The 24,968-nt window shown below is 39.3% G+C and overlaps 2 protein-coding genes across 2 annotated transcripts in view; one reads left to right on the top strand and one right to left on the bottom strand.

The window, feature by feature from the left end:
• SMC1B (structural maintenance of chromosomes 1B) overlaps positions 1-12,052 on the bottom strand; it is a gene marked incomplete at both ends in the record, with an annotated part of 34,982 nt that extends 22,930 nt beyond the window's left edge. Inside the window, 9 exons of the mRNA XM_084268310.1 lie at positions 2,271-2,478; positions 3,457-3,539; positions 5,213-5,353; positions 6,697-6,955; positions 7,408-7,646; positions 8,030-8,233; positions 9,332-9,444; positions 9,978-10,166; positions 11,944-12,052. Of these exons, the coding sequence (XP_084124436.1) occupies positions 2,271-2,478; positions 3,457-3,539; positions 5,213-5,353; positions 6,697-6,955; positions 7,408-7,646; positions 8,030-8,233; positions 9,332-9,444; positions 9,978-10,166; positions 11,944-12,052 (1,545 nt within the window). The remainder of the gene's footprint in view (positions 1-2,270; positions 2,479-3,456; positions 3,540-5,212; positions 5,354-6,696; positions 6,956-7,407; positions 7,647-8,029; positions 8,234-9,331; positions 9,445-9,977; positions 10,167-11,943) is intronic.
• Positions 12,053-12,474: 422 nt separating this feature from the next.
• RIBC2 (RIB43A domain with coiled-coils 2) lies at positions 12,475-23,038 on the top strand (the record flags this gene model as incomplete). Its single annotated transcript, XM_084279059.1, has 7 exons — positions 12,475-12,591; positions 15,538-15,619; positions 17,092-17,436; positions 18,079-18,197; positions 19,741-19,968; positions 21,828-21,994; positions 22,957-23,038. 7 exons carry the CDS (start codon positions 12,475-12,477, stop codon positions 23,036-23,038), a joined length of 1,140 nt encoding a protein of 379 aa, XP_084135185.1.
• Between the last annotated feature and the right edge of the window lie 1,930 nt (positions 23,039-24,968).

The raw sequence follows: 24,968 nt of genomic DNA, 5'->3' as shown, positions 1-24,968 counted from the left end.
CTGAGATAAAACTAATCATGTCTTTCCTGTGCATGCTCCCTAAAGATCTTTTGTTCCACTTCTGTATCTGTAGAGTTGAGCTTTCCCTGAGTGATTAAAACTACTCACGCACTTTCTCAACTTTATAACCTGTGAATGCATGCAAGCACAATTTCTCTGCTTGCTGACACATAGCTACAGTTCCCCTCCTGCATATCTAAATTCTCATTCTTATCAAATTTGAACAAATGTGTAAAGGACGACTGCTGGTAAGAGTTGTACGCGACAGGTCATCCACAGTATTAACTCACGAATGGTATGATAGGGATAATTTTCAGTAGATAAATATCACAGCCTTGCTATGACCTACTTTCCTACCCTTCTCTAGACAAATGTTTTCCCTTTTCTGAAATAACACCCAACACCACAAAGCTCTTTATTTAGCTTCCTAGTTTCCTCACACAGTGTCATTTACTTGGATGTTTCTCTCTGCAGCTCAGCCACATATTCCAGACATGCAAAATTATAGAGATTCTATTATACTTTCAGATGCAGGCATTTAAGTCCAGACGGAATGCCAGATTTCTGTGAAAACAAGTATTGATGGCCAAACTGAATCTGTAACAACAGTAATCTTGCCAATTAAGACTCCCAACGTAGGAATGCCATTTTGAAAGCTGAATTGTAAAACTCAGCTGCAAAATTTGCTTTGTTGATCAGACAAATCTGTGAAAACGCACACATCGCTCATACAGCAGGAATCATATTGCTGCACGGCCCCTCCAGAACCTGGCATGTTCACCAACCAATAAAAGAATGTTTTAGAAGAACAGAAGCTTTAAAACATGTAGAAACTAAACATTTAGAAGCAGTATGATACTTTTTGCCTTTGAAATCCAGCAGGCCAACACCAAGGTTTCCTCCAGTTCCGCCCAAGTACTTAGAGGACTACCAGAAGACAAAGTGTGCCATGCGTGACCCTTCCATCCTGAGACTTTAATATGGATTGTGTTCAGAAATGTGCAATTAGTACACCAGCATCTAAGTAACAGCTCAGAAGCAACTCTGTTACCTCATGTGCTGGTGTTGTGAAAACTATTGGAGGAACAAGGGTAACAAACACATGTCATAATGACTTTCTCTAAGAGGATCATTTTGTAACCAATTTGACTTATCTAGTTTTCAAGTGCTAGGAGATCACATGTAACTACTTTTCTGTTTGCAGCTCCTGAAGCTAAACGGAGAACATCACAAACACCTGCTCTCCCCTAAGCCAGCAGGGTTATCACCAGCCTGATGCACTTTTCAAAGAGGGGTACAATGCAAAGAGTGAGCAAAAGAGAAATATAACAATCACCTTCGTGATTTTTTTTTTGAAACACCTTGTTAGCATGGATGAAAGCATGCTGGAGAACAGCTGTAAAGCAAAGCTCTTAATCTCTTAAGAAAACAACAGGATCAGACACCAGACTGATTCTGAGGTTTCATAAAAAATTAAGAGGCAAACAGCAACCAAAACCATTTTAGTTTTTATGTTCTTATAGCAGCACTAGGAAGTAGAGGGGTGTGTGTCTGTCACCTTCTGAACATTATATAAAAAAAGATTCCCAGCTTGTACATCTCAACCGACCATGTAAATCAAAAAGGACTGTTTATAGTAAGACATGTTCAGAGACCAACTATTTAATTGATTAGATTATTTTAAAAGTTCTTATTTGGAATGGCTCCCAGTATTGGAGCAAATCTTTAAAAAAGGTGTAAATCAGCTTCATAGAACAATCAATGTCTGCTGACAGTTCAGAATCAATACACAAAAAGCTTCAATTACTCTTAAGTAATAAATACAGTAACTGATAAGCAAAGAAAGACCACTTGGAAACACAAAAATCTCATGTACCTAATCAAAATTTTCCTTTGGAAGAAGTATTATTTCTGGAATAAATGGTCTCACTGCTACCCATTCATTTGTTCAAAATAAGCCAGTCAAAAATGTATTTGATGACAGAAGAAAACCAAACCAAAAATGGAAAAAAAATAATGTGAATGCTACAAAAATCACACCAGAAATCAAAATTAATGCTTTGATTCAAACAACAATCTCTCTAGTTCCGAAAACTGTGAAAACTAATGACAGTATATGCCGTCAGTAATAGTATTCCAAGTACACTCAAGCAACCATAAAGTTTAAAATAATATTAGAGACAGTCAATTTACTCTAGCTGCTTACTCTAAGGCAGAATTACTACATCTTGATTCTAAAGTAAAGCATTTAAATGAGGCCATTCGATTACCACAGAATCCGGATATAGTCTTTTGAGACTCTCCAGGATCTCAGCTTTCATTTGCTGGCGCCTTCCCTCATGGTAATCCATCTTGGCATTCTGCAGTTCCCCACCTATTTTGTTCAATTCTTCATTCACTTCAGCCATTCGCGTTGCTGCATTTTCGATTTCCTTAGTTAGGACTTCCTCTTGCTGTTTCTTCTCTGCTAACGATTCACTTCGAAGAGAAGCAAAAGTAGGAAAGCAATTTACTATTTCATTTTTACAAGCTTTTAGCTTATAAAATTAATTTTGTCATCACCAGCTATGAAAATTATTAAACATTTGGATTAGCTATAAGGAGCTACTTCTTACACCAATTGCATTCTATGCTCTAAGCTGTTTCTGAGGATTCAAAATTGAAGTCAGTTTTTGCCTGTGTAACACACAACAATATTGTTTTATCCTCCATCAAGAAAATGTCTAATATTGTAAATTTAGGATGGAGAATACTCATGCAAAGTTATGACTCCCTTTACACTCTCACCAAAGTCACTAATGCTTTACCACACTCTACAACTCCTTAATTAAAGCCATTTTGCATCACACTAAATCACAAGGGGTCTGCTGCTACCTGTCCATGGCAGAACTTAGTTCAATACACAGACAGAATTAAGCCAAAACACACCACAGGGGGACAGGAAGAGATAAGGAGGAAAAAAAAAAAAAAAATCTATGGAGATCCCCCACTCTGATCTCCTGCACAAAAAACAAAACACAGGCTAATGTCAGAGTTAATTCAGGTTGTTCAACAAAGGGTTTATACACCTCACTTCACAAAGAGTAAAAATCAGGTATGAGCCAAATACTAGGAAAAAAGAATTGAGCTGTCCTAACACCCAATGTAATTGGGTCCTAGAGCAGCACAAATGCCCTGTTCTGCCACTCAGAATTTGTACACTAATTGACCCTACCTGTAGTGACATAATTTTCACACCTACAATAAATCAGAAGTAATGATGAAAGTGGTTTCAAACATGTGGATGAGTCATCATACTTCCTACTTTATTCTGACAGTAACTAAACTATTAATTAGAATCTAGTTCTTACTAGAATTTGAAAGAAAAGAATTTGAAAGGATTAGAAACCTCCTTCATTAACTTTAAAATAAAGAATACATAAGAAATCCAGTAAGCTTTTAATTTTTTGACCGTACGTGCACATCTTGACATATTCTTCCAACTTCTCTATCCGGTTTTTATACTCTTCTATCTGTTCCACAGTCTGTTTTATGTTTTCCTATGCAATCACAAATAGAACGTATTAAAAACAAACCAGGTGAAAACAACAGATTTACAGCACAATATGAAGCTCTTAATTCCAAACAAGTATGGCTACATCTTATCTCCCTGTCTGGTATTTCAAAAGCACATGCAAATTGCACCATGAAAAATAAAGGAAAATTATTTTATGAAGGCCATTACCGGATTTTTCACATTTAGCTACAGTTCAGAGAAAGCCTCTTCAGCACAAGGAATCATAGAATCACACCACCATCAAAGAAAGTGACCTTAAACACAGTGCTAGTAAATTATAGGTGTTAAAACAGCAACAAAAAAGGTGCTTTCCTTGGCCTGGGATTAATAGTTTTCATAAGGACACACAAAAAGTTGACAGAATTTCCAATCTGACACAAAAGCAATGTACTAAAAACCAAACCAACAGTGAAAACAGTATTTTCAATTAAATATTCAATTCAAATTGAGTAAGAATAAATGAAGCAAATGAAAGGGGGAGAAATATTGTTAACTTTATCTATTATTAAGACTGAATTTAACTTCTGAAATCCTTGTAACCTTTTGAGGATGGAGAGTCCACAACCTCACTGCACACTCGCTTCAATGTTTGACTGTCCTGGAGATGAAATAGTTTACCTAATAGCTATTCTGAATTCCCTGCATTCCAGGTTGTGCCTGTTGTCTCCCATCCTAACACTGTGCACCTCTAGTAAAAGTGACTTTACATCCTCATAGAAAAATACAGACTTCTCCATTTAAGCAAGTTCACATGTATAAGAGAGGTGTTAGGAACTCTAGAACTGGTAAAGTCTCATATGATGGACTTTAAAGCGTTCTGAACATAAGGAGTCTCCTCCAAACCTTGACTCCATAAGTCAGTGAAGAAATGCATACTGGGTCTCTAAGTTCTTAGCAGGTGACAAAGCTGTGAGGTTAGTATAGTTTGGAGGGGGAGGAAGGCAGAAAACCACCTAGTAGGGCAAGGTTTCAAAGACAAATTACCAGCTGAGCTTCTATCCATTCTACTTTTATCAGAAGCATCATGCAAAGTCAAACAATTAGGAAATATTTTTTCTAAACCACAACATGGTGACTAAGTCATAGTGAAAAATGTAAGCATTTTATTGTTACATTTAGATCTGCAATAATGAACAGAAACAAATGACAGTAGTCATCTGCATTCGCAGCAAATATCCTGCCTCTGAAGTGAAACAGAAAAGCAGACACCAAGGAGAATTTTTCCAACACCACACTCATCCACACAACTGACCTTAAGAGCATTTCAGCAGGAAGGTAGCTTTGACCAAAATAAAATTCTCAAGTGTGAATATCATACACCAGTGGTAGAACATCAGAAAGAAGAACTACACTTAGAAAACCAGAAACTATTACAGTTAAGCATAAGTTCTGAGTAACTGTAAAACATTAGAGCCACAGCTTTCAAAACCAAATCATCAGTGTGGGCCCACACATCCATTTTTTGAACAGATTTAGAAGCCACTTTGCTAAACCTGGTGTAACATGAAAACTAAACTAACACTTTCAATACATCTCCTCTGCTGAGGATCTGCTTATGACAAAGCATTTAACAGATTCATGCTGACATTAATACCAGAAGGAGGGGCAGGGATACATTTTTCTCCTTAAATTATAGTTCTAGCATGATACAAATACCTCAACTTCTTTTTTCTTCCTCCAATTAAGTTTCAGCCTTTCTTGATCTGCTTTCTCCTCCCAACGAAGTTTTTCTAGCTGCTGGGTTAGTGTAGCTACTTTCTTTCTTGCAATTTCCTTTAGCTCTTTATAGCGTTCCAGCTGGAAAAAAGCAAACCAAAATACATTCACTCCCCTGAAAGTGGGAACTCACATTGTTACAGCCTCGATAACTAATTGCCTACTTAGTCAAAATTAAGATTATGAAAATCACCCAATTCTCCAGACCTAAGATACTAATTGCATTATAAGAAGCTTTATTTTATTGGAGAAAGATTCAACCCAAAGCTTATACTTAATAGTTCTAGAGTCTTGTTTTACACTTCCAATGACATATTTTTCATGAAAGTTTATAAAGTTGACAGTACTTTGCAGTCGAGGTTAACAGTAAAGTTTTTTCACAGCCTCAAAACAGTGCAAGTTGTGGTCTTTATAATTACAGCATTTTCATGTTATCAAATAATTTTTGAAAAGTAAACATTTAAAAAAAACACAGTAAAAAACTGACCAATGCTAAGTAGGAAGACTCACAAACCAAGAGACAACCCTGCAGCTTCTCCATTGAGGGATCAGAAATTATATTAAGGAAGAGACAGTGAAGAAAAGCAACTAGCATTTAATTTTAAAAGTATTTCTGGCCATATGGTTGCAAAGATAGCTGCCTCAAATACAAATTTAGTATCAAGTGATGTAGTCCTTTCCTTCTAAAATAACCTAAAATAGCTCACAAGTGAGCTTCCTCAGCAGATGGCATGCATACTACCAAGTCTTGTTTGCATTTTTGTTGTCTTTTGCTTTTTCCTAATTGAAGACATATTTCTGTACCTAAGCTAACATGCCATTTCACAAAAATTACCATCTCACCTCAAGATCCTACTGATGTTTTCTGTTCTACCCTTCCACAATGTACAATGTGGACTTCCATGAAGCGGAAAAAATAATAATTAAAGAGATCCCACAATCCCTGTAGTCCTCAACCACAGATGACAGTCCCTGTGTACATCCCTTCCAAAGTTCTCATCAAAATATTCTCAACTTCTTCACTGAAGACTTACTGCTTCCTCCAGTACGGTATCTCCTCACATTGCTTAGAAGATGTACTTCACACCCTGGGAGAGATGTTTACCATTTGCAGTCTCACAAAGGTGAATATTTAAACATCTATGCAACTTGGATTTGCTTACTACAAATCTTCTACATTTGGAACTTCTGTGAGATTCCCCCCCCCCCACCTCTCCCAGAACGGAGGCAGCCCACTCCCCCCAAGAGGCTGCATTGTCACTTCTCTTCATCCAAAGAACCAATTTCTAAATAAAAGTTACAGCTTTTGAGCTCAACAGCAAAATGATCATTAGAAATGACAGGTGTAAACAATGGTTCCTCCATCATCAGTGGGAGGAACTTTACTTCACTAGTAAACAGTATTTTTTGGCCTCCCAATTCACCTGACTTTCTTCCAGCTCAATATCTGCTGCTCTCTGCAGCATCTCCTCTTCGGCTTTCTTCTCAAATGCTCTCCATGCCTTCTCAGTATCATTCAATTCTATCTCTAGTTCTTTTATGTTTTGCTTTTCTTTATCACAGGATTTCTCCTTGTCCCTTAGAGATTTTTTAGACATTTCTGCTTTCTTGATTTGGTACAATGTGTTTTCCTTTGCTTTTACGTAGAGGGATTTCTGCTGAATAATCAATGCTTCCAGATCCCTATAAAACCCAAACAACCAAACTCAGAACAGCAAAAAAACCCCACCCCAACCAACAAACTGCCAAAAACCACCCAAAACACCACAGCCACAGCAAAAAAAGAACCACTCCCTCCCCAACCACACATGCCATCGACTTGTCAACTGCAAGGTCAGATACCCACAGAAGATTTTTTTTTAAACTATGCACTGACAATAGAATTTTAAGCAGCATAATCTTCTAAAAATATATAACAGCAAATGTCTTTAACAAAATTACTGACAACCTGGGCATGGTGATGGAAATAAAATCACTGTCTAGATATTACTTCAGTAAACTCCTACTAACTGACTTCCCTAACACTGGGATATCGTATCACCCAACTGCTCTAACAGGAAATGCACCCTGCCAAGCAAATCCCTGTGCAACTATGCTTTATCTCAACTATCAGAGAATGTGATTGGAAAGCATACTTTATGTCTCTTTCAATGTGCTGCTGGTCTCTGTTTAGCACACCAAGCACTTTTTTCTTGGCTCTAAATGCATCCTCTGCTTCAGAAAGAGACTTTTTCTTGCTCCTAGTCTCCATATTCTTCTCATCCAAACTTTTTTTCAGAAAGTCAATGTTGGTTTCATTGTGATAAAGCTGGAAAAGCTGCATCTGCACCCTTTCTTCATACAATTCCTTGAGAAGCTCCTGGTAATGCTCTGCCTGCCAACAATACAATTTTATTTATGGTTCATAAAACGGATTTTTAATCATTAGCAGTCTAATTTCAAGTCCCAAGTGATGTAATATACCGTACCAGTACCTGTAATTTCAATAATGTGTGCTAAGCATAGAACTCAAACATTTAAGTCAATACTTAATTATACTGGCAAATCCACCGTTCCATTTATTAAGATTGTACATAAATGTATTCCTCTATTCTTTAAAATTATACTAAGTTATTACATTTTATAAAATACTAGAGGAAAAAAACCAGAGGTTTGGTTTTTAAGAAAGCCTGTATTTAAGCTCATAAAAGATGCAAAATCCGAGCTCATAACTCAAAGTTACTTCTTTTTTTGCATGTTATGATCCTATGATTCTACCTCCTCTTTCTCTATCTTTGCTTGTTTGCGTTCTGCTGCAATACTTTTCTTCTTGTTATAATTAAACTGGGCATCCTCTTCTGCTTGCTGCATTTTTTTCTTTTTTGTTTCATAGTCTTCAGCATATTCCCATGAATTACTGATTTGTTCAAACAGTTGAGTTCTCTCCTTTGGCTTCTTCATTGCAATAGATTCCACTGTTCCCTGAAACATAATTGCAAAAACATGCAGCACTCTAGATAACTGTATTGTCTAATTAATTTAAGAGTTTATAGCACAGATTAATCTCCAGATTTATTTATGGTTAATAGAACTGAATGGAAATAATTTTAGATTCAAACCCAAGGAAAAGTTAGTAAAGAAAATGAGTGTCACCTAGCAACTAAAATGATGTCTGGTAGTAGAATGTCTGGTAGGGTCTATGCAAAACATCTGAAAACTAAATCAATTTGCACAAATCAGTGAGCAGTATCAGAATGACAAAATTAAACCTTCTTAGCCTCTTTAAAGCAACAGAAAGTAATTTTCAATGAAAAACACACTAAGCCCCCTCACTCAGAATTTCTAATGCAAACCAGCTGAAATCAATGCACTAGAAGATTAAAAGCTCCCAAAGCTAATGGCTGCATAAGCTTTGTGCATTAATTAGCTGCTCAAATCTTCACATATCTGAAGGAATCACTGTTTTCAGTGAAGTGCAGCAAGTAAGTTTTGCCATTTCTATTCTATTTATATAGCAGGCAAATACTGTGAAGATAGTTTCAGTGATGAGGGTAAGAATCTATACATAGAGTTTCTGTAAATTCCTCTGGAATCTTCCTCATCAATGGTAAGGAAGAGAGTCCACGAAACAAACATACTCATTGTGAATATATGGCATTACTGACCTATGTCATTCAAAACTTGTGAACTGCCAACCCAGTAGAATTTTAAATCCTATGAGTTTTCATGCCTCTTGACCACTAGGAGTGTTTTAAGATGAAATTATCTTTTCTTGTTTAAAACACCCCCAAAATTTCATACAGTAAGCATTTATAAACAGAAATCCACATTTTCTTGTATACTCCAAATAATGCAAGCACTGAACTTCTTTCCTTTTTTCTTAACAGTGCATTCATGTACACATAATCCCCATTGTTTCCATTCTGTAAATAATTCTTGCAATTCTTAGCCAAGGTCAGGAAAAAAGGTACTGGCTTGAAATTAGCTACGGCTGCCCCCTTTTCTGGCAAACAGATAACTGTACTCCCATGAAATAATCTCAGCAGCTTTTATTTTCTTACAAAGCATTTGAATGCTCACCTGAAAAATAAGACAATTCCTAGCTTTGACAAGTATGCCTACTTTTTCAAGCTCAGCTATGTAAGTAGATCGGCTGACAGATTTATCATTGAAAAAAAATTCAGAACAACTACCTAAAGGAGGAAAGAAAAAAAATTTACTATAAAATGGCTACAATACAAAAATCTACTAGAAGAGAGCTAAACTAGTGGTACAATTTAACAGCACAATTTCCTAAAAGAAGAAAATAGATTTCAACTACTCCCTCCGTCAGTTCAGTAATTTCTTTTTTCTGCATGAAAATTCTAGTCACATACTTCCAAAAGGTATTGGCAGACACTCAAGTGCTCATGCCTGCAGCAAGGTGTCAGTCCCCACTTTCTACAGCCCACACCATCTACATATCCCAAGTGACTAGCTACAGATGAAAGTACACTGCAAAGAAGGCATAGTACTTTAAATTTTTAACACCGACCCAGTATGTTTTCTCAATTATAACACTTGACTACCAAAATGCTAGTGATGGTAAGTAAGAAATACTACAATTCTTGATCCACTCAAACATGAAAGAACATTAAGCATCTGAAGTCAGAGCTGCATGTTCTTGGGTCTCCATTTTTTATACATCAGACAACAGCAAGTATGTTCAACAGCCCTTACTACCTACCACGAATAACTCTTGAGAATGTTTTTTCTTCCCCGTCGTCTTCACAATACACTAACTTCACACTAGCTGTAGAAGAAACCGGTTTTCCCACATGCGCTCCATGAATAAGCTCGCGAACGTTTTTAACTCGCAAATTAGATGTCTTTTCACACATCACAAAACTAACGGCATCCATGATGTTAGATTTTCCTCAAAAAAAAAAAAGAAAAAAGTATGACGTGGCAGAAGTGAAAGGATGCATCTGATTAACAATTAACCAAAAAGCATATACAAAATTGCAGAAAGTCTTCATAAATTCCAGTTCTCTACTTCATGGAGGAAAAATATGGTATTTAATAAGATTATTTTTTTAGTGGTAACACCACAGCAGCAGGTAACAAGCCTGAGTGTAATAAAAATCGTCACAAAACTGATTTTCGTTTTGTTGAACAAATTTTCTCTTACACAGGCATCAGAGGTCATTACTTAATCTGAGTGAGCAGCGTCATAACCCTTACTTGGTAGTTTCTTTTACACAACGCATGCAGTGAGGTTTGCAGCATAAACACACTGTCACATAACTGAAAGTTTTCCACTATAACTCCAGTGCTCTAAAGCACACAAGTATTTTTCCCAGATCCATTTACCAGAGCAACAATGTTCCCTGATCATACTCCTCAGACAAAAATCCTCTTAATTGAATTAGTCTTCTTTTTGTTTTTCCCCTTTAATCTTGAATATTTCTGTTGACAGCTTAATTATTTTCTGCCTTCAACCTCGTTATTTTGGCAATATTTTTTTGACCTGCTCTCCAAATTATCATGAAAGGAAGAATACTAAAGGGGGGAAAAAAACCCAAACTAAAAAAAACTCAATTCAGAGGTTACACAATATCCTTATTTTTTTCCTCTCTGGGTTAATCTGTAAAATGTTAAATCTGAAGATTTAACTAGACAAGCACCTGGAGAAAGCATCCATAACTGTGAGACTTTCGAAAATGGAACAGTGGGTATAGGAGGATAAAGAATATTCTAACTTTACTAAATAAGTTACTTACATTCATAGATCTCACTTCAATTAGTTAGGTGAAGAACCAACAGGTTCTAAAAATCTAAATCATAAACTCAATCACTAGCAGCCTGGAGAAGCCAAGACCAGATGCTAAGTCCTTCCTTGTGGCTCATTTTTAGGACAACCCTACCTCCTATCGTATTGTTCTCCGAAAATATAAGATAAAATTCCATTTGTTGAATGGAGCTTTCAGAAGGGAATCAAATTTTTGAAATTCCAGTACCCACAAGTTAGTAACATGGGGTTACACCTACAAACCAAGGCTCTTGTGGGATAAACTACAGAGCAGCTACCATCCTGCAAAGCTTCTGTTTCCCACAGGACTTTATTCATGCCTAAAAGACCAGGGACTCCAATCAAGAAGCAGTTTTTCAACCGTTACTGTTTACAAGTCAATGTGTTAATGTAAAACCATCTTGTCACCTTAGTAAACTGAACTACAAACTGGAGTGGCAAAAGCAAGGTATACTGTCTGCAAACCACTCGTTCTAAAAGGGCTGCAAAGAGCACATAACTAGAACTGGAAATTCCTGTAAGCTGGAAAAAATATATACTTTCCCTTAAAAAAAAACCCACAATGGTGTATCAAGAGCCTGAAAAACTTTCCTTGTGCTGCCACCCCCTCAGGTACACACAAAGAGATTTTAAGCAGGCCAAATACAGTCTTTCCTTCCCCTCTACAATGGTCGGCAATTACACCTTAAATGGCACATTATCACCATCCCCACCTGTTCAAGGCAGCCATACTGGGCCTGTTCCTGCACTGCTAGCACTTCCTCCCCATTAGGCCTGCGGTCTTCACAGAAAAGACCTGACAAAGACCCTCAAAAGACACCCCCATCCTAATAGTTACAATAAAGAAGCAGGGCCACCAGTGGCCCCCAGACCCTCCCTTGGCCTCCCCGCAGTCTGCTACCTGATCCATTGGGCCCAATGATGCAATTGAACCTCATGAAGGGGCCAATAACCTGATGCCCCCGCCACGACTTGAAGTCCTTCATCACCAGCAGCTTCAGGTAACCCATCCCCGCAGCAGCCAGCGAAGAGCAGCTGAGGCAGCTAGCTCATTCGCTTCTCCCTCCCCCCGGGATTTAAATAACCAACGACTATTATTTTCTCGCTTGGCTTCAAGGAGAAGGAAAAATTTCCCGCCGAGCGCGCTCAGCGCCCCAGCCGCCACCCAACCCCCACCCCCCGCCGCGACAGGCGCTGCCGCCACCCGCCCCGGCCTCAGCAGCCGCCCGCCTCGCGCTCGCCGCCGACCGGCCTCGCCGCGAAACGACGACCGCACCCGCGCGCACGCGGAGGGGGCGGGATAGAGGGAGGAAGGGCGGAGCTCCCGTTCCCATCGCGACCCCGAGTGTTGTGTGGGCCGCCCTTCCCGCTTCGTCCCCTGCTCCTGCCTGCCACCCGCACGGCCCCGATGGCTGGTTCCCTTTCCGGCGTCATGGGAGGGCTGGGGCTGCAGCGAGACCTGCAGGAGGCAGCTGCCCGGGAGCGGCGGCGGCAGCGGGAGCTGCAGCGGCAGAGCCGCATCTTCAACGCACGAGTTCGGACCATAGGGGTGAGGGCGCGGCCCAAGCTCCAGCCCGGGCCGCAGCGCAGCTGGGAGGGACAGCGCTCTGATGTGGTCTTGAGGAGATCGGTCTATAACGGGGGAGATCCTTAGGACACACCAGAACGTGGACGGGGGTGGGGGGGGCGCGGTGCGCAGCCATGGCAGCCTGGGCGGGCGGCAGCCGCCCAAGCCCCCTCAGAAATTCCCGTGTCTGCGAGCGCTTGTGGCTCCAGGTCGGGGAGGGGTGGGGGGAAGGAAGAAGCGGGAAGAAAACACCCTGTTGCATCTTGTAAAGAGATGAGACTCTTAGGGAAAGTTGCTGGTGGGAGCGAGTTGGTGCTAGGCGTCGCCAACGGTTACTCTTCGGCAGCTGTCGCTGAGGGGGTGCGTGTGCCTGAGGGAGCGGGTGGGGGATTTGGGTCTCTCTGCTGTAGAGTTCAGGTGCAAGTTTTGATGTTTTTCCTTAATAGGAGGAGAGATCAAGCCCCGTGTTTCAATATTTGTGTAGGAGTTTAACTTCAGGTAGTATGCTTTGCTTCGGGGTAAGCCAGAAGCCTGCGCAGTGAGCTCGCGCAGTCTGGTGCAAACAGAATGTTGTTTACCTCACTGTGCTACTGATAGTTCTTTCATCTGCTTGATTCTGACCAGCAGCCACAATCTCTGAGAGATTTATTGCTGAAAGGCATCCTGCAGTTGGTCCCTATTTTGCATTATGCAAAGTATGACATATCCATCAGGTCATGCTTCTGTATGCGGAGTTAACTGATATGTCTCATATTCCCTGGAGCCGATGTCAGAATGTGAGCGCTCTTCAGTCTGTGAAGTTCTGTGGGGCTGATAGCTTCAGTCTGGTGGGTTTTTTCTAGAGTAATTGATGGAATTTGTGCCCCAAATGCCAGGAAATTATGTTATAATTTATATAGATTTAAAATTTGGGTGCAGTAGTTCATTTAATCTTCCAATAATATGTCTAAAGGCTCCTGTTAAGACTCCATGTGTTTGCACAGAGGGAGAGTGTTGTGAGGTCAATAAAGTTTAATTTTGCTTGTATTTTGAGTACCCAGTGCTGATGCATATATTTATCACGTGTAAGTGGTGTAGCATTAGCTAGTGTAGAACTAAATTCAGAACTGGTGAAAATAAGCCCACTACGTTCACTTCACTGGACTGGTAAAATTGCAACAGATGTCAGTGTGATGCATTTTGTCTCTTGTCTTATTTTAATGTGTAGTATCTTATTTGTCAGTGTATGGATATCTTCACTGTATCTTTGACAGCACCTTAGATGATTTCTCATGACTCTTACGCAAGAGTCATTTTAGTTGCATAGGAAGTAGAAGTTCCCACTTAAACAGGACGGGATGCCCACATATAGCCAACAATATACATAAGTGGAAGGAGCTAATAAGCTTTTTTAACAGATGCGGGATGGGTATAGTAAGAGAGTTGAATTTTATTCATCAGAACATACAAAATGACTTTGACTTCTGTACCTGTTTCCTCATATGAGTAATGGAAAAGGAAGATACTGCTCTCTTCACCTACAGATTTAAGAATGTATCATCAGTAAATAAGTAGTTTCCCAAAAAAGTTCAGATGAGTAGTCCAAATGAAAAATTACTTTCCTTTTACATATGAACTATTATACATAAGCACAAATAAAATAGAAATCAGCTGCTTCAGACTGCTATAGTAAGAGATTTGATATTTTAATGCTTAAAAATTTGATCTGCAGCTTTATGAAACTAGGGATGTTGTCTTGTCAAGTGAAAGCTATGCTAACAGGAGAGAGCTTATAGTGTAACTGAACTTGCACACACAGGTCAATACGTTGATTTACCTGTATTACTGTTACCGCTAATTAAGCCGTATTGAATTTCTCTTAACAATGTTTCCTATAGTTACACTGAAAGCTTAGTTTCCCAAAAGAGACCTCTAAACGGGTTAATATTTAATGCCCATGACACCAGCGTTTTTGGACAATGATACCCTGTAGAATTCTTTATAGTTTCACCCTTGCTTACAGATTTACCTCTTTTCCAGATTGGTATAGTCAGTAGCTCTTTGTGGCATTAACAACATACCTTTCAAGCCACAATCTGGTAAAGTCTTTGTGTCTTGATCTGAATAGTTTTTAGACAAAGACTGTCAAAATAATTTACCAGATCCTTAAAGAATTGTCATTTTAAAGACATTAAGTGACTTCACCAGTTAAAAAAAAAAAAGTAATCCAAGTTTCTGTCAATTAAATTGTCATCGTCTGTCAACAAATATGGGATCGAATTCTTTTGCCTGAAATAGGTAGGTGGCTGCTTCCATTTGGTGATATGCCTTAGGGTATTATGCCTTGCTTAGCTACGACTCTCCAGGGATGTGAATATTCTGTCAGCTCCTTGTAGGTGTCTGCATGTACCTCAAATGGCATCCAGTATTATGTTTTGGCATCTACATGAATCCTGCTCCCCATCAGAGCTGGAAAATATCTTCCCATTTCCCAGTATTTCTTCAATGTAATTTAAATCAACCATCTATATTTTTTTTCAAATCTGAACTACTACAACTTTGTGTCATCTTGGCTGTCAAAGTGCTTACGTGCTTTATAAATGAAAACAAAAAACCAAGAATAAAATAGGAATTTTTTCTCTAATGGGAAAAACATATTCCATGTAATGCATCTTAAAATGTTTATAGCTGTATATGTCATGTAAATGTGATGTTTTGAGTTCCTTCAGTGCAAGAATATGCGTATCGTTATTAAAACAAAGTAAACAAACAAAAGTACCGTTTTTTCTGGGTTTTCTTTTTGTGTTACTTAACATTAAATAGTGATGTGTATATACTCTTGGTAGTGGCTTTTTATCTAGTACAACTGTGAATCAATATAGCGTGACAATCCCCATTTTTAATTGTTCAAACATAGAATCTCTTAAAAAGCTTTTTTCTTTTTATTAGGTTGATAAAGAAGCATTGGATACTCAGGTCAAGGATAGGAAAATTCAAGAGGCAGCTGAAAAAGCACGAAATGAAGAACTTGGTATATTCATAGATACTCTGATATTTCTGTGAAGTCAGATGTAATTTACCATCTGCTTTCTGCTTGCTTTTTCCCTTCATGTATTTCAAACTGCCATATTTATTTCCAAATGGAGCCTATCTCCTTGAGTCTTGATATATAGCTCTTTCTATATAAATCTATCAATCAAGATGATATTCTCTAAATTCAGACACACAAACCAATACCATATTGCATAGTCCTATCTGTGTCCATACATTTGCATTGGTGCAGTAGGTGCCTAGTACCTGAACATTTACACTGACATGATTATACTAGTATATCTTGCCTAATAGGCCAGAATTTACAATGTTTTCTTTTATAAAATACTGAAAATAACATTGTTTACAGATCTGAAGAATAAAAAACCTTTATTACTTAATACTGTTCTTTTCAGAATAGTAGTGGCAAATTTGTTTCCCTTTTTAGAGAGTAAGCCCAAGTTCTGTCTAGTCAGTTTTAAATAGAATATATAGAATCCTCTAATGATTGTTATTGCTGGGACCATGGGCCCTGTCCAGTGGGGCTGTGAGAAAGAGCCATTGCTGAGTCAGAACACATAGCCACACAAATATTTCAGCCATGTCCCCTGACCTCAAAACCCTTTGTGGCCCTCTGTGTTTGGAATGCTTTCCTGTGGTATCATGTGAAAAGGTCCCACAGACTGAGCTCCCTGTGGGTTTCAAGAACAGCTAGAACGGAGCTGCCAACTTCCATGCTGTGCTGCTATGGCTGCTTGTGATTTTCCTGGCAAAATACCTGTCAGACCGACTCCTAGGAAACTGCTAGAACCAATGTGTAGTCTGGCAGCAGAGATTTTTTTTTCTTGTGAATTATATTTAAATTACTAGAATGGCTAGTTTTGTGTGGGGCTATTGTTTGTTTGATTTTTCTGTAAAGCTAAATCAATTACAGCATTTTGGTTAAATAGACAAGAACTTTTAAAGTTCTTTGAAGACTGTTAATGCCGGCCAATTCTTTTAGTGGAGCTATGAAACAACGATCTATATTCCTTTCACTGGGTGCCTGATTTTAGGCTTTTTTTTTTTTTTCTTAGTAAGTAACTTAATATATTTAGTCTGTAACTGTAAACCAAAACTGAATGGAAAGAATTAGTATACCATACATTTCATATGTTAATGCAAGTTTTAATCAAATGAACCTGTGTAGTTCTAAAAATATGCATGTGAAACAAAGGCAATACATTTCATTGTAATGATAAGAAAATTGATTTCTAAAAAAGTGGGAATGTTTTATGAGTAAATATTGACAACATTAGAGTGTTTGCTGGGCTGTTACTCATAGATCCAGGGTACCTTTCCTAGGATATAAAACTTTGAAGAGTTATATTCTATTTATTCCTCCTCGGAATTTTATTTTCCATCTTACATGTGTACTTCCGTGATACGTGTGTATTTTAAAGTTATTTTTTCATTGGGTTCATTTTTCTCTAGCAAATGAAATGAAGCAAAATGACAAGATTGTGTGTTTGCTAGAACAAAGACAGAAAAACGCCATCAGAAACATAAATAAGGCTATAAATGAATATCAGAAGAATTTTCAGAAGCCTGAAACAAGACGTGAATTTGACCTGTCTGACCCACAAGCCCTGAAGAAGGATAGACCTGCTCGACTTTCAGACGATGACCCTCGATGTACCATATCTGGCTTGCAGAAGTTTATGGGTGAAGACTTAAACTATGATCAGAGGATGAAATTTCAAAAGGAGCAGTTCAGAGAGTGGTCTCTTCAGCAGCAGAGAGACTGGAAGAATGCATTAGCTGATCAAAAGTTTGCAGGTAATGAAAGAAGACAATAAGGTTTTAATGTGCTGCTTTTTTTTGATTATTTTTAGATTGTGGTGTATCTGACAAAACTGCGGTATAGCCTATTGTGTCAGATTCTAACAGCAGTATTTTGGTGTATTCACTATTCAGCTTTTAGAAACACTGCGACAGGTTTTACTTCACAAGTTGTAATGTATTTGATACCTCGGTTAAGAAATATGTATGATTGTAATATTACCTAGGTTTCATTTCTGGTTTACAACTCAGATGAGGTATCAGAGCATTCTGAAAAACTATGTTTTGCTTGCTAGATGGTATGTTTATTTTATCAGACCAAATTGTCCAATCTTTACTATTCTAGAGCACACAAAAATAATACTGATTTTTCTTTTTTATGCAATACTTCGCATGCTTCTTCATGTTAACTTTGCCAAACTGTTAAGACAGGATAGGTTACATAATAAACTGATTTCAGCAGTCACAATAAATTCCAAAATGGAAAGTTTCAGCAGTGAGATTTGGAAATAGTTATGTATTTCAGCTTACCATATCTGTAGCTTCTCTCTCTCTCACATTCTCCGTCTTATAGAAGCTTACATGATATGGCACATCATGTCCATGAACATTGAGTAAACTTCATTTTAATCTAATTAGATGACCTTCATGACAAGAATAGGATTGAAATTGACCAAAAGAGTATGGAGCAACAACGAAAAGAAGAAGAAAACAGGCGTGCTGTTTGTGCAGCTACTAAAGATTTCAATAGAACCCAGGTATATTAATGTTGGGTCTGTTTGGTTTGGGGTTTGGTAGGTTTGGAGGGGTGGGCTTGTTGTTGCTTGTTTGTCTTTTTTTAAATGTGGAGAGACAGAAGGAAAAAAGTGATGTCATGGCTTAAACTTGCCTAGCAACTAAGCACCACACAGCTGCTCACTCGCCTCCACCCCTGCAGTCAGATGGTGGAGAGAATCAGAAAAGTGAGGGAACTCATTGCTTTAGATGAAGACCGTTTTATAGGTAAAGCAAAAGCCATGCACTCAAGAAAAGCAAACAAAGAAATTAATTCATCACTTCCCATGGGCAGGTAGTTGTTCAAACATCTCCAGGACAGCAGGTCTCCATCCTGTGGAATGGTGATAGGAAGACAAACATCATCACTCAGAATTTCCCCCCCCTTGCTCTTTATATGCTGAGCTTTATATGCTGAGCATGACGTTATATGGTATGGAATATCCTTCTGGTCAGTTGGGGTCAGCTGTCTCAGCTGTGTCCCCTCCCAGCTCCTTGTGCATCCCCAACAACAAAAACATTTCTGTATTAGCAACACTGTTTTCAGCACAAATCGAAAGCATAGCCTCATACTAGCTACAGTGAAGAAAATTAGCTTTATTCCAACCAAAACTGCCACTGATGAGCAAAAGTACAATGAGTAATGATGTTTTCCCAAAGCGTTTTTAGCAGCGAACTTCCAAGGTTGTTTCAGTCACTGGAAGAAAGAATTTATTCACTTTGTTGTCTGCAGGAATCTTAGCTCTGTCTTCCTGCTTTTCTGTTGCCATGTGTGGAAACATTACTACCAGTAGCTTTTGTCATTACTGCTTATATTGATTCTCTGTGACCACCAGTTTTGGCACTTCGACTGCCTCCGTGGTATTTATGTACATGTCTCTTTGTTGTTTTCTTAGCATGCTTTGGAATATATTGAAACATGACACGAACCTTTCTCTGCCTGTCTTATTATCTGTCATAGTCCAGTTCTCTATCTTACTGCCCAAATTTTTATCTGTTCAATTTATGCAAACAGCTCAAAGAGCTACATGCATCCTATAAGTTTGGTTAAACTAAATTTTGTATGAATTAGCTTTAAATTTATTTAGTTGCATCAAAATAAGCCACAATAACATTATCTACAGTTGCTCATTGTGCTTAAGCATATTCTTCACTTAGATTTATTATATAATATATATAATGGCTGGTAATTCAAGATTGTAAATTGTTATCATAAATTTCTTCCATATTGTCCCTGGCCTCCAAATATCATCTGGTATTTGCATGTGGATAAATGTGGAATTATTTTTTATTTAATTTTGCTTTTTCTTCCTTTCCCCAAATGACTTGCTCTGCGTGATATGACAACATGAAAGAAACATATTGCCAGCCTTAGCCAATAGGACCCCAATTGTAGTGTTCATATGAGATGCTCTTGACAGTTGTATGTAAGCTGGAAAGAAAGCTGTTATGATGGGCTTTGTTGCATCCCTTAGTTAATATCTTCTCTTGGAAAAACTATCAGTTCTCTGCCTTCTCTGAATTCAGGCTGCTGAAGTAGCTGACAGAAAGAAGTTGGAAAAACATCAAAAAATGAAAGATGACATGGATGAAATTTCCAGCCTCCTTCAAGGAGACTTACTTTCTGAAAACCCTAAACAAGCCATCAGTTCGTTTGGTCCACATCGCGTGGTCACAGATCGATGGAAGGGAATGAGTCAGGATCAGCTGATGGCAATCCGGTACTCTCAACAGCAACAAGTTCTGGAGAAACTGGTATTTAAGCTTACATGCACATTCTCTATTCCTGACAATGTTTGCATGTCCCATTATAAAACTGTTTTCCATTTAGTTGAATTTTACCCAAACTTTTATTTCCCAAACTGAGCAGTGTCTCTGAAGCAGCTGGGAAATGTCAAGGAGCAGGAGTGGGCTGGAGTTTTGGAGCTGGGCTGAGAGGATGGTTGCTGTAGAGCCCAGGGCCACGGGGCCTGAAAAATCCTGGGGCATGTTCCATGGTGGCCCAACTGAGGAGCAAAGTCCTGCACAGCCTGAGAGCCAGGCTTCATGGTGCAGTGTAGGGTTTAAGACTTGATGAGCTGCCTGCAGGGGACAAGCAGGAATGGGCTGCTCCACAGGGGAAGAGCCAGGAGCTGAGTGGGAGCAAGGCAAGCAGAAGCAGTGTTCACATGTTCAGGGGTACTTGAGAAACACAAATAGAGCAGGTGAATCCTGCTCATGCATATTTTATATTTCATAGGTACAACAGAATTTCCTCTCTACCACCCCACACATCTATGAACCATGCTCTGGGATAGAATTACACTAGGAAAACTCAATATTGCTAATAATTGCTGCTTTAAAGGTGGATGGAAGCAGGCAGACGAAATGAAGAAATCTACCTATCCTAGGTAGTCATGAGCGCTTAGGCCTGGGCATTGTGATTTAGGAAGCTAATTTCCTCATTCGGTGCAGAGGCTGGATGCATAGCAGCTAATGAGCAGCTGTTCAATTTTATTTTTTAATACCTACAATATTTGTATGCTACACTATGTCTTACCTACATCTGTAATTAAAGTCAAAGACAGACTTGCCATTTTCCTGGCTCTCCTATGGCTCTAAAACGGACTCATTCAGGTAGTTAAGCTGGCAGAAAATGAGCCCTGCCAAGAAAAGTGAGGTTTTTTGCAGACCTGGGTTCTTGAATCCATTCAATGCAATGTCAGACAAGAAGTGAGGAAGTGGTAATACAAGGCCAGAGGGAAAAACAAGTTGTCTCTGTTTGTCTGGTGTCAGAGGCAGAGTTAGCCATATTATATGCCATACCGATGACTACTAACTTCTGACCTCAACAAGTTGCGAATCTTGGTAACAAGAACTTAAAAAAAAAGCCAAGCCCACAACTCCTGTGTTGCTGCTCTGGGTTTTTAGAGAGCGCTAATGTGTCAAAGAGAAATAGTAATTTACTGATTAACCTCTGCCAGGCAGCAGATCCTAATTTTCTTCCTTTGTGCAGAGGTAGGAATCAGTCTTGCTACCTGGAAAAGGATAGATTTCTCCTCTACAATATCATACTTAATTGTGGTGGTTCAGCCCCAAGCAGTGGCTAAGCACCACACTAAGCTCGCTCATTCCCCAGGCAGAAGCAGCCTGAGCCTCCCGTGGGTTGGAATAAAGACAGTTTACTGACAAAATCACCTCAAAAGAGGAGCAGTAACAGCCCAGAGTAAATTACACTCCCACACAGAGCACTTTACCAACCCAGACAGTAACACTGAACACTGTATCAAGACTAGGACTGACCCAACACCCCAGCCACACTCAGACTTTCCCAGAGCAACACAAGAGCACCCCTCCCTGACCAGCCCCTTTTACATGGGAGTGATGCCATGTGGTGTGGAAAACAGCTAACTCGGCTCACCTGTGCTGGCTGCTTGGGGAAAGTTAACTCTATCCTGGCCAGAACCAGGACACTAATGCATGGATTTCTACCTAGATTTCTCCTTACTTCAAATGCTACCCCTGGTGTTTAGTAAAGGCAAGCAAGTTTGTTTGATGATTTTACCACTCAGACTTTATATTCTGTTTCATCTTTGAACAAGGAGAAAATGAAACATTATTTTTCACTCCTGTAGAGACTAAAAGAGGAAGAACGCAGAAGAGATGCTGAATGGGACAAGCAAACTATCCAGGTCGCGAGAGCACAGTTGATTTTAGAGCGGCATCAACAGCGACAGAATCGGGAACGCCGCCAAGCTTTAGATAATATAAATGCAGAGCTCTCTCAGGAGCAGAAATCTAAGTAAGTACCAAAAAAGTTTTCTTCTTTTTAAAGGAAACTCTTTGCCATTAACATAATAGCTTGGTTTCCAGAGAGTTTTTTACTTGTATTGTTTGTTACTTTAAAAATGCAATTTTAAAAAGATTTTACTTTTTAAAAATTCAATAATTCCACTTAATGGTGTTTTCGGTACTATTTAAAGAAGCTCCAAAGAGTAGGTTATGGTTGTGATTGACTTACATGTATGGATTAGCAGCTGGAATTCTTAAGTCTTCCACTGACAACAAAATGTTTCTATAGATAACAAAATGGAGAAAAAAAAAACTATGCAGGGAATTTTATTATCAGGTGTAAACAGTATATGTTTCTTAAATTTACCTTAGTTTTTTGAAACAAAAAAGGATGGTTATCCAGTGACTTCAGTAGAACTACCAGTTTCTGATAGCTCAAGGATAAGGTAATGGCACAAGTGGAGCTTTTCCATTTCATGTGACAAAGCTAGATGATTCTTTAGCTAACCACTGGGTATGACTTGGTGGACAGGTCTAGCATCTGCTTTTAATAGGAAAAGAGGAAGACAATATGTTAAGGGGAAGAAGAATTCAAACCAGCTCATTTAGTTTTCTAGCCTTTCAGTCTTCATTTTCTTTTTTATCTTTTTTTTTTTGAAATTGTGATGAATACATACATTTGGCAAAAGAATTTCCAGTATCTAATGCTTTCCTATTATGAAAGCAATAGCTCAGAATTGTGTTAATCTAGTTTTTCACTGTGAGAGATTTTTGAAAGCTATTTTAGGATGAAAAATCTACTATATTGAGACATGGCATCCATTTTGGAGAAAAAGACCTAGTTATATTTAATTCCATTTCTAATAATTCTGAATTTTATGAGTGTTTATGTCTTACATTTCTTTAAGTTTCTCAAGTTGCTTCGATATTACAATGAAACATTTGCTAACTGAATTTTGTATTTATTGCTAGGAACATTTATCTTAAAGAAGAAGAATATTCAAATTTTCCAACAGACGATTATTACGCACAGTTTAATACAACCAGCCGATGAAATTCACGATACATCAACCTGAAATGTTCAGAAGTATGTAGACATATTAAAAAATTTAATTGAGGAATCCCATGTGTAATTATTTTTATTTGTTCCTTATCCAGTGTGCCTACAATAAACAACGGTCTGCTAAGCCACATCTGCGCCAAAAGGGAGATGTAATAATTTTTAAATGTGATTGTTTTTCTAAATGGTACTTGCAGATTCAGTAGTAGATTGTTTGACTATTGTGTCTCAGGCTTAACTGCAATATTTACATTATCTGTGCCTTTAGAAATAAATTTCTGGAAAGGAGTCACAGTGAGTGGGCTCTGGGACTCCAGATGCCTCACAATGGAGGACTATGACTGCGGTAATAATAAACTCCTAGTGAACTCTGAACTTCTGGGTGATTTGCTGTTCCATCTGCATCCACATAAGTCCATGGGCACTGATGGGATTCATCCCAGGGTACTCAGGGAGCTGGCTGATGTCATAGCAGGACCTCTCCCAATTCTTTTTCAATGGTCTTGGGAATCTAGAAGGGTCCCCGTTGACTGGAAGCTGGAAAACGTCCAAATTTTCAAGAAGGGTAAGAAAGAAGACCCTGATAATTACAGGCCTGTCAGTCTTACCTCAGTGCCTGAAGAAAATTATGGAGAAAATCATACTGGGAGTTACTGAAAAATGCCTGAAAGACAACACAATCATTGGTCACAGCCAACACAGGTTCAGGAGAGGAAGGTCATGTCTATGCAATCTGATTTCCTTTTACAAGAAGATCACCCAGCTGGTTGACCAAGGGAAAAGAGTTGATGTTGGTGTTATGTTTATGGATTTCAGTAAAGCTTTTGATACAGCGTCTCACAGCACCTTGAGGGACAAAATGTCCAGCATACAACTGGAAGAAATATAATGCATTGGGCAGGCATCTGGCTGATGGGTCGGGCCCAGAGGGTGTTAGTAAATGGGGTTACATCTGGCTGGTGGCCAGTCACTAGTGGGGTTCCCCAGGGCTCTATTTTAGGTCCAGTTCTTTGTAATGTTTTCATAAATGACATGGACTAGAAGGTGTCTTAAGTAAATTTGCAGATGACACCGAATTGGGAGGAGCTGCTGACCCCAATGAGGGTGGAGAAGCCTTGCAGAGGGACCTGGACAGATGAGAGAGTTGGGCAGTCACCAACAGCGTGAAGTTAAACAAGGGCAAATGCCGGATTCTGCACCTGGCAAGGGGCAACCTTGGCTGCACATCCAGACTGGGGGATCGATCAGATGCTGGAGGCAGCCATGCTGAGAGGGATTTGGGGGCCTTGGTTGACAGCAAGTTAAACATGAGCCAGCAGTGTGCCCAGGCAGCCAGGAGGGCCAACTGTATCCTGGGGTGCATCAAGCACGGCATTGCCAGCTGGTCCAGGGAGAGGATTGTCCTGCTCTACACTGTGCTCATGCAGGCTCACCTTGAGTGCTGTGGGCACCACAGTACAGGAGAGACATAAAGGTATTGGTGAGTGTCCAGAGGAGGGCAACGATGATGGTGGAGGCTCTGGAGGGGAAGTCTTATGAGGAGAGGCTGAAGGCCCTTAGTTTGTTCAGCCTGGAGAAAAGGAGGCTGAGGGGAGACCTCATCATGGTCTATGGCCTCCTGGCGAGGGGGAGCGAAGGGGCAGGCACTGATCCCTCTTTGGCAGCCAGCTATAGAACCCGAAGGATTGGTATGAAGCTGTGACACGGGAGGTTTAGGTTGGATATTAGGAAGAGGTTCTTTACTGAGGGCGTGGTCAGGCACTGGAATGGGTTCCCAGGGGAAGTGGTCACGGCACTGAGCTTGGCTGCGTTCAAGAAGCTTCTGGATAATGCACTCAGTCACAGGCTCTGACTTGGCTGGCCCTGTGTGGAGCTGAGAGTTGGATTCAATGATCTTTATGGGTCCCTCCCAACTCAGGACATT

This window comes from Gallinula chloropus, assembly GCF_964237585.1.
Source record: "Gallinula chloropus genome assembly, chromosome: 1".
In the NCBI taxonomy this organism is placed as follows: domain Eukaryota; kingdom Metazoa; phylum Chordata; class Aves; order Gruiformes; family Rallidae; genus Gallinula; species Gallinula chloropus.
This window is presented reverse-complemented; position numbering and strand designations above follow the sequence as displayed.